This window comes from Oryzias latipes, chromosome 24 (assembly GCF_002234675.1).
Source record: "Oryzias latipes chromosome 24, ASM223467v1".
Taxonomy (NCBI): domain Eukaryota; kingdom Metazoa; phylum Chordata; class Actinopteri; order Beloniformes; family Adrianichthyidae; genus Oryzias; species Oryzias latipes.
This window is the reverse complement of record NC_019882.2, coordinates 15,643,449-15,662,234: the sequence shown is the minus strand read 5'-3', so window position 1 is coordinate 15,662,234 and position 18,786 is coordinate 15,643,449. Positions and strand designations below refer to the sequence as shown.

The 18,786-nt window shown below is 42.2% G+C and overlaps 1 protein-coding gene across 1 annotated transcript; it reads left to right on the top strand.

Annotated features, from left to right (window-relative positions):
* The first annotated feature begins 477 nt into the window (after nucleotides 1-477).
* rnf217 (ring finger protein 217) lies at nucleotides 478-18,253 on the top strand. The gene is made up of 7 exons (XM_004083852.4): nucleotides 478-1,641; nucleotides 10,208-10,429; nucleotides 11,213-11,377; nucleotides 12,119-12,216; nucleotides 12,304-12,407; nucleotides 14,251-14,322; nucleotides 14,750-18,253. Exons 1-7 carry the CDS (start codon nucleotides 703-705, stop codon nucleotides 14,827-14,829), a joined length of 1,680 nt encoding a protein of 559 aa, XP_004083900.1. The 5' UTR covers nucleotides 478-702; the 3' UTR covers nucleotides 14,830-18,253.
* Nucleotides 18,254-18,786: the final 533 nt, after the last annotated feature.

Below are 18,786 nucleotides of genomic sequence, written 5' to 3'. Positions count from 1 at the left end.
TCGGTTGCAAAATCCTCTGAAGCCAAACATTTATACGTTTTTTTCAAGTAAGATTAGCCTTACTTTAAAATCAAATTAATTAAAGTTGTCCTAATTAAGTATAAAATTAACAAGTGAAAGAACTACTCGTGTACTGGGTAATAGATTGACCAGCAGATGTATTGCCTGATATGATTTCCATTAGGTTTATTTGAACAGCTCCAGTTTACAAATTTAGTTGTGTAAGGATGTTATGCAGAAACAGCAAAAAGGACAAAAATGTCAAATGATTCATAAAGAAAGAAAATATAATTAATATAGTTGTTATAATACATTGTATTCCACAACATCCAGTTTGGTCCAGATAATTTCAACAGGAATCAGGAAAAAGGAAAAAGAAACAATGCACAAATTTACCTAAAAAAAATTTTATTCTGACATTTATGCTTGAATACTTTTTATATACTTGTATTTACTCATCTTTGACACCCAAAATGTAATTATTTAAGCTAAAAATAATGTTAGGTTTGTAGCGCTGATGGGGGAAGGGGAGGGGCATCCCCCGTCGTCCTATCACAGCTCTCCCGTTTGCTTACGTCAACACCCGGAAGTGGCTGTGTATTTTGTTTTGTTTTGGTTGCGGGAGTTGGGTTGACGGCAGGCGAGCAGTGAGAGGTCCGCCCAGGGCAGACCCGCTCGCGCATGGGGAGAGCCACATAGGGGATGGAAGATGACTCACCGGTTGCTCGAGCTTGTACCATGCCGAGGTTTATCAGCGGTTATGACGACGCGAGGAAGAAATTGTCCCGCAACTTACCAACAGAAACTTCCTTTAGGGACGTCAAAGTTAAGCGGCAGGTGAGGTCGTCGAGCGTCCGAGTCAGTAGGTCAAGCTCCCGGTTGTGTCTCGATGAGGACGACGGGGACCCGGAGGAGAGGAGCCGCAGAGAGGTGAAGGATACGGAGGGCAACAACAACAACAACTGCAACGGCGTAGGAAGAGCGAGGAGGAGGGCGAGCGCTGTCGAAATACCGAGGAGGAATTTGGGGGATTTTAAACAACGTCCGGCCCTTCTAGGTGCACACAGTCGGATGCAGCGCGACGCCGAACAAGGAAGCGCGAAAACCGACATTACAGCTGAGAGTGGAGCTGAAAATGAGGAGTGTAAAAACTCAGACGGGGAAACGAGACAACCTGGCTCTAAAAACGAACAGACCTCGAGCGACTTGACTTCTATTGTGCGGAGAGTTGAGAGTGTGACAGCGGAGTGCCAGCATGCATGCGACAGCGGCAGCAACGCAGTCACTTCTTCAGGGGAGCCCTTTAAGGCCAAAGAGCACGTCTACTGCACTGTTTACTGCATCGAGAACGACCGTCATCAAGCACGCGCTGAAAGCACGGACCGCCGCGGTGACGCCACGCAGATTGACCTGGAAACGGGACAGGTGGCCAGCCCGAGCCCGGAGCCGGAGCTCTACTCGCTGGACGACCTGGTGGACCCGTTCGAGGACATCTCCCAGTGGCTGTACAGGGAGCAGGTCGAGGCGGGCACGTTGATGCAGAATTGCCGGGTGTGTCTGGAGGAGAAATCTATCGCTTCCCTGCCTTGCTGCGGGAAGGCCGTGTGTGACGCGTGTCTGAAGCTCTACGTCAGCTCCCAGGTTGGTGGGACAGCGCAGGTGTGCACAGCTGTTTGCATGGATGGTGCTCTGCAGCACATTTCCCATTGTCCCCATTACGTCTGTCTGTTCTTAAGTTATGGAATATGTGTCATCCACTCAGCAGAACACCACTTCACTTAAGAAACTAAAACTTTATGTCATATAAGAATATTTTAGGCCAATACCTGCAGGTTCTGTCTTGTGATGGGTATTTTTTCTGAGATTCTACGTCATGGCTCCAAAACAAACAAACAAAAAGATCTGGCAGGAATGCTTTATGTAACAATAGTTTATGAGATAGTTGGCTAAAACAAAAGTAATTGTTCAGCAATTCTTATACAATACAATTCTTGTATTGTTGCTACAATAATTGAAGGATTGACAGCAGAAAACAAGAAAAAATCCATGACTGTGTAACTGGACTCCTGCAAGGAATTACCCACCGGCTCTTGCTAATCCTAACCTTTTTCATAATATTTTTTTCTGTAGTTCACGTTATTCAAGGTATAAACTGACCGATCAGATGTCTCAATAAAAGAACAGTAATTTTCCGACTACAAGTTGCTTTGGACTACAAGTCAAAGCAGCTGAAAATCCATGATAAAAAAGAAAAAAACAGATAAGCATAGCAAAACATGCTAACAAGTCAACTAAACGCATTAAATGTCAAACTCCATTGAATTTTTCATCCTCTGTGTCGCTTTGGAACGCTCGGCGTGAGACTGAGCGGCGTTTCTGTCAGTTAATACCAAGACACGCCCACAGAGCCCTCTAGCAATTGTTTTTTAAAAACCACATATACTGTAAGTTAAAAAACCATGCAAAAAAAACAGCGATGTATACTCCAAAAAATAAGGTAGGTGGTGCCTGCTGGCCTCCATGTTGAATGTTCAAAATGTTTGATTGACAGATACCCCCAAGCCTGCTTTCCACTGGTAGGGGTATGGACTTCCAACAAGCTTACCCCTGATTGGCAAGAGTCACAGAAACAATGATTCAGACCAATTCAGACCAATGGCTACCTAAACTGACAATATCTCCAGTGGGAGAAAAAAGGGCTGGTGCCAGAAGTAAGCCGTTCATTTTTCTTTGAAGGATGATGACACTCTCACTTTGTCCAGTTCTCTTACACAGGCAATGGAAAAATCCCAATTATTAATAAGCAGGGTCATTTTGACCCGACTACCCTATGTTAATATTACCAGAATTAAACTAAAGGTGGAACGCTGTATTAAATTTACAAAAGATAAAGTCTTAAAATGCATTTTTTGTTGCTACAGTCTAGTTCCCCGAGCAATGTTACTGTCACAGAGATAAGCTGGTTGAAAATGGAGGGGGAGAAAAAAAGACATGGAAATAATCTGGTGTAGGTGGATGGTTTTTCTCCCATTGTACTGCAAATTTAACTTCAGAACATCTTTAGAGATTATTATCAACAAGCCTTTACATTAAAAATCATGATACTGATCTTTATTTTAGGGTAAACACTTGACCTCTTTGTAGCTTAATGCATGTTGAGGTTATTCTCCTCAGCTTGTTCTCAGTCTGTTTGCTTTTTAAAAAAAATCTGTTTTCTGCCTGGCTGACATCATTTTAAGGGAAGCTTTGGTTTTTCCTGACACCCCTTTCCCCACTTAAGCCTGCTGTTTAGTGAAATCACCATATTTATAGATGTTAACCGACCTAAATATAGCAATCTGCTATAACTGAAACTACCCATCAAGACATTGTCGCAAAGATTTTTTTTCTTTATTTGCTCAAGTTTAAATCACATTGAAACACTTTTGATCAGATGTAGTTAGACATATTGCATTTGAAAAGAGAAATCACTGCTTGCTCTCTTGATACATTCTTTCGTTAAGCCAACAACTTGGACAAAAGTGAGACTTCTGGGGAAAAAAAGTTCTTAAAGAGACAGGAACTCAAACCCTCTGAGGCTGGTGGAGGCTGCATAAAGAGTGCAGATTAATGAGTTGTAAGCTTAAAAAAATGTCAAATTTAGTCTTAGTGCACATTTTTAACTGGTCGGATGGAAAAAATTCAAAAACCTATTAATGGGGAGCAAACAGTATCCATGAAGACTATTTTAGAAGACTACAAGACCTGGGAAACCGCAGACGTCATCTTATTTTAGGCTTGTATTCTAGTTTCTGTGTTATTTTTCGTACCTTTGAGATTTTTTTTGTGTGCACTCAACCGTATTTTTAAACATCTTTCCACCACGTGTTTTTTTCGAGGGATAACCTGTCCAACCAGTCTGGCTGCAGCCACCCTGCTAATACCCCTGCAGAGGACACATTTTTACAGTCCGGGTCGGTTGTGTTCACATGCCTACGGTGATATTGGGTGTCGGAAGCTGTCAGAAGTTGAGGCCTTTTGAAGAAAAACCCGGATTTGATCAGAATGAACACACCCTTATCAAGTGTCCTATTGTATTTGTGAGCACCAAGGTGCTGAGAATTGTGGAGTAAAACACATTTTACCTGGAAAAGAAGACGAAATAGAAAATGATTGGTTCTCCTGTTTAACTCCACAAAACAATATCACCAGAGTCAGTGACTGAGGGCCCCTCTGTTCCAATGTTTGCCTGCGTTCCTTAAGAAAACATTAACCTTCCTCTTTGTCCACGTCTTTCTTCAGTCTCCACCTCAATCTGCCTACTCCTGCTTGTCTGTGGTGAATTATTCTCTCAATCCCATCAGGGCTGTGAATATGTTCTTTAGGGAGTTTTAATGCTGATAAGTAAACCTTTTAATTAGAGAAACTCCAGTCAAGCCAATATTGCCAAACGTGCACACATGCTGAAAAGCTGATGATGCAGGGAGAAAGCATGGAAGGCAATGACGTGTCTTCTTGGCCCAAAACATGCTAAACCTGCTCTAGTTGGGTTAACAGTGTGTAGGTTCTTACTTTTTTTTTTTTTTTTTTTTTTTTTTTTTTTTTTTTTTAACTTGTCCTGTCCAACAGCTAGGCAGACAGATGAGAGCTGAGGGCCTCTTGGGTTGGACATATTTTACTTTAACAAGAGGGGTTATTAATCTTCAGACAAACCAAAGGTATGTCTGAATAAACCCCTTTTGTAATTGAGGCCAAACTTTATTAATTTCAAACATGTCTGAAAATCTTTGGTGTTGGACCGGACGGAAAAGGAAAGAGGGGAAGAAGAAAGAGGGACGTTAGAGAGAGGGGGGGTAGGGGGTGATAATAGGAGGGGAAGGGGGATAAGACCATGAAGCAGCATAAAGCAACAAGTTTACTGGTTGTTAATCATTATGGTAAGGTTCAAATGTAAAAAAAAAAAGCAAAAAAAAAAAAAAAGGGCGGAGCCTGTCCACACACACACTCAAATGTTATAAACACACCTGTTAGTTGCAAAAATGTCCACCTGTCGACATGTACACAAAACAGATAGTGTTCACACGCATACTTATGCCTTAAAACCAACTAGTGTGAAATATTTCAGTCATTCAGTCTGTTGAGCTGACACCTGTGCTCAGGTGAGTGTTTATGTTCTTCTAAAATGGATGGTGGAACGTGAAAAGAAGGAGGGAGAGTGCCCAGCCATCCCCACCCCAAGACCCCCACCGCACCAGCAGCGGCAGCCGGATTCCCCCCAACACCACACGGGAACCGGCAGGGAACAACCGCCGCCCGGGCGACCAAGCCCGCCACCCAGGCCAGGGCCAGCAGGGCCGCCGCAAGGCCCCCAGAGCCAGAGAGCAGGGAGGCACGGAGGGAAAGAGGGCGCCGCCCCAGCCCAACCAGGAGAGCAGCCCCCCCGCCTCGCCGGGAGAACCCAACGCAGGGCCCCACCGGAGAAGGACGCCCACAGCCCCAGACGAGCACCCCACCACCACCCAGGAGTTCCGGGCACCCCCCCGCCCCAACCCCAGGTACGGGCCAGGACCCCCCAAGGGAGACCCACTCCGCACTCCAGGCAGCCATCCGCCCGGCCAACGGTTGGTCCAGGGAGGAGCGAGGCAGGGGCCCGCCGCCCCCGCCCAGGAGGGGGGAACCCCGGGGAAAAAAGAGGGCCCACAAGGGGTGTTGTAAATATGGCCCGACCAGGCTCGGCCACAGTTGGAAATTTGGCGGGGCCCAGCACTCAGGAGCAAGGACCAGAACCCACCCCCCAGGGACACGAACACCCCCGGCTCAGATGTAATGTGAACCCCCCCACCGCGCGGAGAGAGCACCGCCGGGCCCAGGAAGCCAGCACCCCGGGGACACAGCCGCCGTTGCAAAGGGGCCCGTACCCCCCACCAGGGAAGAGGCAGGGGACAGATGGTCCTAGGTCCCACCTTCCTTGCAAAATGTGTGTGCGTGTATGTGTGTTTGAGAGAGTGTGTGTGTGCATGTGTGTGTGTTTATGTTGGGATGTATATATTGAGGGGGGAGGGGTGTGTGTACTAAGGGGGGTGCGGTTAAAATTGGCGGGTAGGGCACTAAGGGGACGTCTCCTGATTACTCACAGTGACGTTGACAATTGAGTTTTGGGTAGGGTTGTGCCGATGGACGATATCATCGTCCATCGTGATGGGTGACTGACATCCCGATGGAGAGACCACCATCGTGATGCCACGCCCCCGCCACGTTGCGCGTCTACACCATAAGCTGCGGTTACATGTACAAAATATCTTGATGGGATCAATGGTCGGATTAGAATCCAACCGTGTACATGGGCCCAGAAAAATGTTTTCAGAATATAAAAACGTTCACTAAGGTCACACTTTCCGTCGGAATAAATCATTCGCACATGCGCAGTAGGGTTTGAAAACCGGAAGACTATAAATTCCGCCAAGCGGCTTTTTTTTTCCAAACTTTATTGAATGTAACAATTCAATACAAAACAATGTTAAATAGCGCCGAGCGGCTATATACATTGACATGTCAGCTCGGTAAAATACGAGATGATCTTCTAAACGTGCTTTTAATAATGTTACGGTTATTATGAAACACCTGTTCGCTCATCATTTGAATTTTAATCCGCGTGGTCAGTGCTTTTTCTGAACGGAGCCAGAGTTAGCAGTATGCTAACACGGGCTAACAACATTAGCTTTGGGTGGTGCTGCTTGCTGGCTGCACGTAAACGTGGGAATAACATCAGCCTTTATTAGTCGGGACACGACTGGAAACACAAATCTGCGTGATTGTTTGAATGTTTTCTAAGGACTGAGCGACATTTCTGCTTTGAAGCTCAAACTGCTGTGTGTGCTGACGATCCGAGCTGTGCTCAGACACACTTTTAGACCCGGTTCTGAGTTCGGTTGCTTGTACCCCTAGAGCTGCGGGACGGATCGCTGTCTTAAATCTCCCACACATACCGCTCATGTAACAAAGCACCCCACCCCCCTTCCCATCAAACACAAAGCTGTAATCCGCGCTCCGCCGGTCCACTTCACTAGTGAAGTGGACCGGCGGAGCGCGGACTACTTCTTTTCTATTTTGTTTGTTACTTTTTTTGTTAAAGTCACTTCCCTCAGTTTATACTGGATCATCGCGGATTAGTCATTAGTTGGGAAATAAAATGAAAAAAGCAAAAAAACGAATAGCAGTTATATAAGAACGAAAAATGTAAAAATCCCCCCCCCCCGACGATGTCATCGTCCATCCCGATGATTGACAGCAAACATCATCAACGGCCAATTTAAGGGACATCGCCCAACCCTAGTTTTGGGTGTTTTTAACATGTTCTTGTGGCATTTTATGATGAAGGACATACAATGAGGCTGACACAACTGTGATTTTGCAAGTTCTCCCACTTGTCCGTGTGAGAGAGAATCTAAGAAAAGATCTTGAAACCACATTGCATGTTTTTCTCTCTTGATATGTAGGTCAAGCCCTATTGCTTCCAAAGGATTGTACAACGGAGACTATATCATTAATCTATTTGAATGCTACTGCTGCAAATAAGTTTTTGAGCTCCTGAGACGGCCGATGTTGATATTTGGTACAGTGGCCTTTGTTTGCGGTTACATAGGTCGAACGTTTGCACACAGGAGGGATTTTGGTCCACTACTCCACACAGATCTTCTCTACTGTAGATCAGTCAGGTTTCTGGGCTCTAACAGAGAAACAGAGTTTGAGCTCCATCCAAAGACTTTCTATTTTGTTGAAGTATTGAGACTGGCTAGGCCACTCCAGAACCTTATGCTTCTTACGGAGCCACTCCTTGGTTTCTCCTGGCTGTGTGTTTTGGGTCATTGTCATTTTGGAAAACCCAGCCACAACCCATCTTCAATGCTGTAACTGAGGGACAGAGGTTGTTCCCCAAAATCTTACAATACATGGCCCTGGTCATCCAATATCTGATACAGTTCAGTCGTTCTGTCCCATATGCAGAAAAACACATCCTCATGCTTCACAGAACAGTGATGAAAGTCTTCCGGGTATCCCCATAAATCCGGGTTTTTAAGCAAACCCATCATACCTTCCGGGAAATAAAGACCTGATCTCTACGGACAAATCACTTTCCGGATGAAAAAATTGTCTGAAATCGGCGAATTTTAGCTCTATTTTCGATATTTCTCCGTGGATCGCTTTTTACGGCCTAATTGACCAATGACGGGACGTTTTAGTTACTTTCGGATGCGTCGACGGCTCTGATTGGCTCTGTCTGTACCACGTGGTCAGCGTGACGGATTCCCTAGAGACCAGAAATGGCGGACCCACGCTAAACTTTCACAAACAAATCTGAAGAGTTTGCAATCAAATTTGTGTTAAAATAATGGCGGGCATCGTCATTATTGAGCGTGGTCACGACCTCAATTGTGAGAAGATGATAAAAAGCAAATTTAAGTGGTCTTGGCTGGAAGAAAAAGACAAATATGGCGATTTCTTTTCATTGTACATTCCCAAGACAAATGTTGGAGGTGGGTACAATTTGTGTTGTTCAGAATTCCACTCTCAGCCGTTCTTATACAATTAGTTACGGTGGAATTTATGCATAGATTAAAACATGCTAACTGTCTTATACATTGTTTGAAATTGCCATTTATGTCAAGTCTGTGAAAGGTTTGTATGTACCGTTTTTAGTAGTTTTTTAAATCTGGTCTGGGATCTTATTTTTCTTTATTCTTTGATCAGTGCCCCATTGACCAGGAGATTTTCTTGTAGATTTTCTTGGTCTGACTGCAGAATAACCAATCACATTGATCAAAACTCACAGCAGTCGGACTCAAAGATGCAGATGAAAATTAAATATACTAGTAGTGCATATTATTGAATAAATTCTTTTTTAGGACCAGCAAATCCTTAATTGCAAGTCAAACTAGGGGTTTGAATGACAAATCATGATGCTCCAATTAGTCTTAGTTTCTTGATTAAGAAGTGAATAACTAACTGCCAGAATGCATCAAAGACCATGTATTTATCAAAAATTTTGCTCCGCGCCCGCCATATCGCTCAAAGAAAAGTTCAGGGATTTTTTCCTTGCCTGGCTTTCATCACTGACAGAAGGAATGGTGTTCTTGGGATGGTACTCATCATTCTTTATCCTCCAAACACAATGAGGGGAATTAAGACCAAAAATGTCTGTTTCTGTCTCATCTGACCACATTTACTCCTAGAGTAAAAATATTAATCGGGCTGGGTTGAAGTTGGCCACACAGCCATTTATTCGGGTGACACAACATAAAAACCAAGGAAACTAACTAACCAAACACCAAAGGCGGAATAAAAATGAAATAACTTAAACTCCCAGGCTGTATAACAAGTGAACTTTTACAGAAATGCAGTCTCCAAACACAAAATGCAAACAAAGACCACAAGGTTAAATTTAACAAAAGGACAAAGACAGAATAAAACTAAGAGACAGCAGAGGCTTTTACAGGCTGAGGCCAGGCAGACAGCAGGGGCAGGCTAAAGAACAAATTCCTCTCAGGAATTCAACCGCCACTGGAGCAAAGGATCCTGGGAGCTTTTAAACCTTCCCTCCCAGCCAGGTGATTGGTGGAGAGTGGCAGCCTCTACCAGCTCTGCAGTGGGGCGGAGTCAGCAGCTGTGCACATGTACACACACACCAAGCATGGAGGCAAGACCAGGGTTCATAACAGGGGAACCCTTCATGCCACGCATGCTTTCAAACCATGTTTTAGTGGATTACCAACAGTAACCATGGAAATGGCAGTCCCAGCTCTTTTCAGGTCATTGACCAGCTCCTCCTGTGTAGTCCTGCGCTGAGTCCTCACCTTTCTTAGGTTCATTGAGAACCCAAATGGTCAGATGATTTATGGACGGACAGTCACGTTTAGCTTCTTCCATTTTCTAATAATTGCTAAAACATGGGATCTTTTTTATTCATCAAGCTGCTTGGCATTTTCCTCAAAGCTACTTTCAGCCATGTGAAAGTCTACAATGTAGTCTCTGGACAGTTTTTATTTATATTTATGTATAACCAAAGTATGTTTCTCTTTAACCAAAATTCCTTGGGTCGTCTATTCCAGTCAGTTTTTCTTCTCTTTTTTTAACTCTTTCTTTCCAACAACAAGCTATTCCATTTAAATTTCAAAACTCACAATCTTTTTCATTGCTGGAACAGTTGTTTTTTGTCTTTTTCCCTTCTCAGGTGAGGCTGGGAAAACACCTCATTAGCTGTCCCATTCCGGAGTGTAGTGGCACCCTGGAGGAGAAGTTGGTGCTTTCCCATTTGACCACTGAAGACGTGGCCAAATACCAATACTTTTTAGAACTGAGTCAGCTGGACTCCAGCACCAAACCGTGTCCACAGTGCAGCAAGTTCACGTCACTGAAGACACACAACCCCAACCGGTCCGAGTCCAAGTTCAAGGTACCTCCAACTATGCAGAAGTGTGCACACACACACATGAACACTGTCAGTTGTGGTTGGACCCATCAGTGATTGTTGTAATGTATAAAAATAATCTAATTAAAATGAAATCAATTTATGTAAATACTAGGCCAGCACAATAAATCGCAAATTTATCGTTATTGCGATAACAAGCTGAGCAATATGCAAATGGAAAAGTTGGCGAAAATTGCAATAAATGGTCACCTTAACTGTGCTCAAACAATTTCATGGCAGCTTGAAGTATTTAACGAATCAAATAAATCCATTTATGCATTTGACCAATCGGATGGACCCCTTTACATCATTGACCAATCGCATGGAGCCCTTTTATGTTAGTTGCCCGCCTCCTATGTAGACGAGGGGCATTTGGAGTCAAAGTTATGTTGACTCTTATTTAATGGAAACTGTTGCAGTGAACTGAAAATGTTGTTTTGCTATTTGTTCAGAGTTTTCCTCATATCATGCAGCCCTAGTAAATGCAGAACCTTTGTATTTTGAAAAACACTGGGTTAACCTCATACAGTAAAATGCATGGCCCTATTTAGGTTATATTTTGCTTTTTTTCAATTACTTTTTAACTTTGCTCTTCTAATAAATTCCTATTTACTGAGCACAAATATAAGAAGTACTCTGGTGTGAAAGAATTTGAACAGAATCGGGTCCTGCAACAGTTATTATAGTTATTTTGAAATGATAAAAGCAAAGGTTTGGAGGATTAACATTATGTGTTTGTTGGGAAACATTCCTATTTCTCTGCTGTAGATCCAGTGTAGCAATTGCCAGTTTGTTTGGTGCTTCAAATGCCACGCGCCCTGGCACGATGGAATCAAGTGCAGAGACTACAGGAAAGGAGACAAGCTGCTACGAAGCTGGGCAAGCGTCATCGAGCACGGGCAGAGAAACGCACAGAAGTGTCCACGATGCAAGGTATGAGAGCCTGGTCAAAGCCCAGCCCTTCTGTCTGGTTTACAGATCTGGTAGAGCAGAGGAACGCCACATGTGGCTGCAGCTGTCTGTTAATGGAAAGCAAGTAGGTTCATGGAGGATGAGAGGAGTGGTGCTAAGTGAACCATTAAGGTCTGGGGCGATATATTGAGAGCTGTTGAAAATATGGCGGCAAAGATGAAACCGCTTGTGTTGGTAGACAGTGTGGCATCACTGTGACTATTAAAAAACCAGCCTGCTTTTATTTCACGCTCTAATTACTCCAAAGTTGATCAGCACAGCGCCTAATCTGATTGCCACATATCCAAAGGAAGACATAAATTAAGATCATTGCAGGTTTATGGGAACTCATTTCTGTCTGCTGTTGTGATTTTTGTGACTCAGCTCCTCATTTCTGCACTGCGAGAATGAAGAGTGGAGTTTTTTTGACTGTGAAGCAGGTAAATTTGTGTCAAGCCGTGTTTAGCTGGAAAAGATTACAGTAAAGATCCCCTTTTACGTTGAAAAAGCATTACTTTAAACTGTCAAGCTGTTTTCTGAAATTAGCTCCTTTTTTTTAAATCACATTTTCCTTTTTAGAAATGTATTAAAAACTAAGTGTATGACGACTGCTTTTTTGTGATTCACTTGTTTTCTTTGTAATAAAGAAGAGTGAATACTTTGCCCTTCAAAGAGCGCAGTGGAGTAAAACACGAGCTAATAGTTCTTTAATTCCATTTTCAGATCCATATTCAGCGAACAGAGGGATGTGATCACATGACTTGTGCCCAGTGTAATACTAACTTCTGCTACCGCTGTGGAGAACGCTACCGGCACCTCAGGTCCGATTCAACCTCCTACCGGTACTTCTCTCTCTGAATTTGTCCTTTTTTATTCTCCTTATGTCATTTTCTACTTTACATTGTTAGGTTTTTTGGCAACCATGCATCAAATCTCAGCGTGTTTGGCTGCAAGTATCGCTATCTACCCGATAAACCTCACCTAAGACGACTAATTCGAGGATCTGTTTGTGGTAAGTTGCAGAATCATCTTAAAAACACTTGTTTTCTTTTCTGTTACTTTGTATTGTGTTGCTTTACTTCACATGGAGCGAAGATTTGCACTAAAATTGCCTTATTTCCTATGCGTCTATCATCTGTGACTCAAACTCCACAACTGGCAGCTTTTAACTGAGGATTATAGAAATGTGTCTCCGAGTGGGAAATAGTGGTAGAAACAGCAGTAGGATATTCTTTAAGCTGTTTAGGTATTGGATAACATAAAAAGTCATAATAAAGGCACACAGCTTGGCATGCAGATCTTCAAGCCTGCTCCAAAAATTTCCACATGCCTAACATGCAGTTAGTGTTAAGTAAGGAAGTTTTAGTGTCTGTATTTGTTAGCTTATTGGCAAACCAACCATCTGATAGACTTTGACTTATCAATAATCCCAGTAACCACGTTTCACATGATATAATTTTCTTTAATGTATCAATTAATCCAGTTTAAAGCTAACAGTAGATTAAAAAAAACAAGTAGCTAAGAATTTGGGGAAGATTTTCTATTCTTTGATTCAGAAAAAGTTCAAGACATTGCCTTTCTTTAGGCATTCTTTGTTAACTCGTGCCAAGTTGTTGTCTTGGTGCGTGACCCATTTTCTGCAGAGATTCAGAGCAAATCTCTGCAGAACTTTATTTTTAGAATTTGCCATTTGTCATCCACTGACTTTAATGTAAGTTTACACTTGCAGTATCTTCAGGGAAACAACAGAATGAGATGGTGTCAGAACATTTTCATATGGTGGCCGCATGGCGTCAGTTAAAAACATGCTACACCACAACTACAATGCCCCTTTTTGTTGCAGCTGTATTGATTCAGTTTGCCAACAGCTTGTCATTACATTCTCCTTTTAAATAAAATAGTAGTATGCTTTCAGTATATAACTCAGTTTTGACATATGCACAAACATCTGTGAAACATGTTTATAATGATTTTCTTTGGTTTATATTTACGTCCCAATCCTGAGGCTGGATGGCTCAAACCAGAGTTTGTTTCCCAGGGGGCGCGATGGGCTTCAACCAGTGTGGGTCATTTGGCAAGACCCCTCACACTACTGCCTAACTATGTAGCCTTTAAGGGGGTCCCAAGTCTGGGTCTCCCTGTGCCGGTCCCCAGCCCGGATAAAATGCAGGGTTTTATCAGGAAGGGCATCCGGCGTAAAAATCTCTGCCTACAACACCTGTGCAAATCAGTGAAAGCTGATTCAAAGCTGCCACAACATTTATATCCGACCCTGACTTTAAGCACTGCAGTGGCAGTTGTTGTGAGTTATTGTGGGTCTTTGTTCAGCAAATTATCTCTTAAAAACACCCCTGAATCTATTTTAATTAAACTTTGAAATGAAATAAATCCCAATTATAAACAAAAACGAGTGTTTTAATTTGCAAAATGTAAAATTTGTTCTCTGTGCTTCTTTGTCTTTTAATGAAATAAAATAAAACTCCACTCTGGTTATCATTGTCATCAGAGTCACACAATCTTTACAAAACCAGACTTTTTGTGTTTCATTTTAAATCTTCACAATGTGTAATGCCTAACTGCTAAGTGACATTGTTTCTTCCTCTGACTTCTCAGCAGACTCCGCTCTTTTAGGCGCTTTACTGCCCCCACAGGTGGAAGTTAGAATAGCTTTCCCCTTATTGAACAAACTATTGAAATTGGTGGGCAGATGTTTTTTTTTTTTTTTTTTTTTTTTTTTTTTTCATGGGTGCTCTTGTCCCTTTCTGGTCCTCCTTGTAAAGCTTCACTGAACGTATTGGTTATTACATGAACAATACCGCCTCATTTGTTGTTCTTCTCTGTGTTTCCACCTGCAGCCACTAAGGTGCTGATAGCTCCAGTGGTCATTCTGCTGGTCATTGTTGTTGGAGCGCTTGCACTGGTGATAGGTAACATACCTTCATACAAAACCCACACATAAGTAAAAAAACAACAACCACACACTATGGCTGCAGTATTTCTTTCAGCAAGAGACTTCTTATTGACTTATCTGAACACAGATGGAGATTGTTAGTCTGTAGGTACCAGACTGCATTTACTGCCCCATCATCCAGCTGGAGACACACGCTCTCTGGTGCAGTTATTGTGAGCTCAGCTAAACTGCAATTAGTGTTCATTTCTGTCCTGTGTTTGGCACCGATGCTCTGAGATGGAGAGTTCATATTGTTATGCTGCCGTCTTTCCAATCATTCCTTTTACAGATCAGTTTTACATATTCCTAATCCCTCTGGATGTTACTGTTCAATAAGACTTTGTGGTGAAGACATTCGAAGAAACGATTGTCTCTGTAATCCAGCTCCTGTGTGTCTGTTCTAGGTTTGGTTGCTTTTCCTGTCTACTACGTGTGCAAGAGAAAGAAGAAGCAGCGAACTCGAGGCTCTGTACGCTGGATCTGACTTCCTCTTCTCCCAGATGACGGACACATCTCCTCAGGGAAAGACATTTCCACCTTGAGACAGGAGGAAATTCAGAGCGAAAAGAGAAAATTGTCAGTTAGCTGTTGTCTTTCAGCGGAGGAACATAGCTATAAAGAGGCTTGGATGGTTGCACATTTATAATGTATTTATATTGCATGGGACACTATGCTAGAGGGAACGAATGTTGGCATGCTGGAAGTGGAAGAGGAGTTGAGTTTGGTTACGCAGTGAAAAGGGACTTAATGAATCCCTAAAATTTCTCTCTAAACTGCACCTGGGTGTCCACTTTTTTGTGATTTACATTTATCAATAGTGCAGAACATGAATATTCGGCTCCCTGAGAGACTAAATGGTCACCAGTCAGCACCAGTTAGAGGTTGCTGGAGTGATGGGTAATTGAATTCACGAGGGCGACCGGAATTGCTGGCTGCTGGGAGACATGGACAGCCATGGCAGCGCCGTCCAGGTGCATGTCCTGAAAGAAGGCTTTTCTGTCTTGCATACAGTGTTTGTGCCACACACAAAAAACATATTTCATCAAATTGTGGTGAAGATCTTAGTTCTCATATTGACTTGTATTTTTTTCAAGCAGATACTCTGCTTTTGTTGTGGGAAAAAGTTTCCACTGCGTTTAGAGTCACACACTGGGGTGTGAGGTTCTGACCTGGATCTCAAATTCTTGCCAGAAGGCTTAAAAAAGGTTGGGCGTGTGCCCCAAACGCCAACCTTTAATCCACTGACATTTCTACATGATATGTTCGTTTCAGCGACAGAAGTTTTTAGCTCTTAGTCTCGTTTTCTGTGTTGGTTTTTCAACACGCTTTGCTCTTCACTCTAGCCGTCTGTTTAGGGAAACTGAAGGTGTTAGCACCGGTGCTGCTTTTGCACATCATCTATGGAGCCTGTTGCAGAAATGGACCGATGAATCAGATATGTGGAATGTAGAATTCCTGGCGAACTCGGGTGAACTCTGCCTTTGCCCTGAAGTAGCTGGGATTGTATCCAGCAACCCCGTGATCCTGCACAGGACTAAGCTGGTATAGAAGATAGATGGAATGTAGAATGTGTTAGAGAAATATACCCTGTAGTTTTGTATTAAAAAAAGAAAAGATAAACATACCTCCTTTCATTAATGGATTATATTTTTTTCTCTACAAGGTTAAACTGTTACTCAAATGACCATTTCAAGACCAGCTTGCACTAAAATACAGGGTTAGATTTCTTTTTCTTGTTTTTATAGTTTCATAGAGTTTAAACGTGAAGCAGAGTTTCCATAATACTTTTGAGAACAGGTGCATGTGAGAGGTCTTCTGGCTTATGCCCTTTTTTTTCCTCCTCATCTTTCCTCGTCTCTTTTCATCCCGTGCCTGCCTACAGATGTCTGCGCAGACCGATTCCGTTATAAGTGGAGCTAGAGAGTCAACGATGAAAATTCATAAACCCCGGCTCCCAAAGTGATGCTACAAAATGATGCTCAGACTGAATTCTCTTGAGCTTCTGATATGCAAAACAAACCAAAGCTGCCAGGTTCTCAAATCAGCCGCAGAGTTTTTATGTTGATTGGATTTTACATGGAGTAATCTGTCTTTTGTTTGAGCTTTCCCTCAATGAGGAATTTCTGAAAAGCCAAAAATGTGCTTAAGCACAATGGAGCAGAGAGGAGTCAGTTTGTTACGGTGTGCAAACGCATAGAAGAAAGAGAAATAATGAAGATTGGCAGCGTTGAGTGGGCGCCTCTACATTTCCAGTGGCTGCCGGTGGAATAAATGTTTCAGCACATTTCATAGCTGAAGGATTAGTGACCTGAAGGAAAAGCAGGGTTTCTGCGTACTGAGATTTAGCAGTGGAACCATTTGTTAGGCTTTATCCAGGGGATCTAAAATATTTCCTGCATCTGAGAGTCAATAAATACACTGTACACATAAGGCTCAAAAAGGACATTGCAGACATTATTGTTACAGAGGAATTACAGGCGCCGTTAAAGGTCCCCACTCTGGGTTTAACCCACTCTCAGGGAGTTTGTTTTCCGTTTCATATACCCAGAGCTCTCCATCTACATATGCTGTGCCAAAGAAGTCACTGAGCAGAACTGCAGATTCAGAAACGCTTGCTGATGGGTTTGCCTGCAGCTGCCTAGCAACTGCACAGAATTCCAGGCGGCCAGAGCACTGTTGTGTCAAAAGAGATCAAAAATGTTTTAGAGTGGCCAACACCGTCTGTGTATCCCTGCATGACTCAGCTGGGCTGTGAATGCGGCACTGAACCAGGGATTAAAAGTGGGACTCAAAAGCTTTTTTTTTTTTTTTTAAAGGACTTCAAAAATGGTTTTAGGGAAACTGAATGTCTAAGTTATACTCTGAATAAAATTCTGAAATGTATATGATTGTGATCTAGACCTTCACTGACCTATTTAGCTACTGATTTTTTATTTTCTAAGTGTGCAAATTATGTGATAAAAGAAGTTTTAGAAGTCTTTGTAGCATAATTTGATCCTTAATTTTTCTAAAAATGTAATAAATTACATTATTTGCCAAAATGTTTAAGAAAGCCGGTCTTGATTAACAAACATGTTGACTTTTATTTTGAAGTCTTTTTGGAGATTTTTAGGGTTACCCCCATTCTGCATATTTCACCTTCATTTAATAGCTGTGTGGCTTTAGATCTGTGCCTTAAGTGCAACTGCAGGTATGTGTTTTACAGCTTTTCATGGCCGCTAAGAAGAACAGGATTTTATCACAGCTTGACCTTTCACCTGATCCATTTAACAAAGACCAAAAAAACCCTACACAAAATTTATAAATCATAATAGTACCCCTAAAAACTGCATGTAACTATTGTCCAAAAATATCTCTCCCACTGCACACACTGTAAATTCAGGTCTCTTGAAACTGTTTGACATGTTGCAGTCCTGACTGTAAGCTGCATCCCAAATATGCTTGTAATTTTGCACATGTGTAACAGTTGTGTCACTTTATTTTGGTTTCTACTAGCCACAGTTGCAATGTAAGCCCTGGTTCCACCATTAGATGCACACTTAAGGCTTCTGTTGTCCCTGTTAAGGAGGTGATGAAAACAATCATGTTTGATTTACAGTAACACTGGACATTTATCGCTGCGGAAACGACCTTAATAGTGGTTTTGGTATCACTATCAGGATAGCCTGTCCTTTTGCCGCACAAGATTGTTTCACAGTGACATGTTTGTGTAAACATGCACCGCTTACTTTCCAGGTACCTCCTTACAGAGTAATTTAATACCGCTCGGTTAGTAACCTCCTTGTTTGTATGTGCTCCATCACCTCCAGGGAGCCTGTTCACACTACAGAGACTCACAGCAGCAGGCACAAACACTGTTGTACCTGAGGATTTAATGGAAAATAAACTGAAACAATGCCAACATACCAGAATTTGCTTCTGACTGGTTTATTTAAAGGATTTGCAATAGACAGCTATGCAGCTACAGCAAACATTTTCTGTTGGATGTTTTTGATCAGTAGAGGTCACAAGTGTACCACTGGAGGCACTATCTCAGGAGCTTTGCGCTATTTTCTCTGTGTTGATCTTGAGTATTTACATGTACACAATTTATATCTTTTATTTATCATAACTTTTTTGATTATATAGAATATATTTACTATTTAGTTGTAAGAGGTTTTATAAATTTATTTGTGCTTTAGAAAAATGGTTAAGATACTTCCAAATCGACAAACTTTATTTGTTGTGTGGATTTCATACATTTTCTTCATTATCTGTTCAGATTATTTTTTTATGTTCATCGTTAATTTACCTTTTTATATATAATTAAACTTATTTGGACATTTGACGAGACTACTTTTTGCCTGCGTTACGTGTGTTGTTTACCAGGCAACTTTTTTTTTAAAATATTAATTTAAAAAAAGAAATCCGACCAAAATATAATTTAATGTGTTTTCCTTTC

Excerpts from the sequence above, each read along its gene's own strand:
- rnf217 (XM_004083852.4), top strand. The coding sequence starts at position 703 with ATGGAAGATGACTCACCGGTTGCTCGAGCTTGTACCATGCCGAGGTTT. Across the intron at positions 10,430-11,212 it reads GGTCCGAGTCCAAGTTCAAG|ATCCAGTGTAGCAATTGCCA; the intron begins GTACCTCCAACT and ends TCTCTGCTGTAG. Across the intron at positions 14,323-14,749 it reads AGCGCTTGCACTGGTGATAG|GTTTGGTTGCTTTTCCTGTC; the intron begins GTAACATACCTT and ends TGTCTGTTCTAG.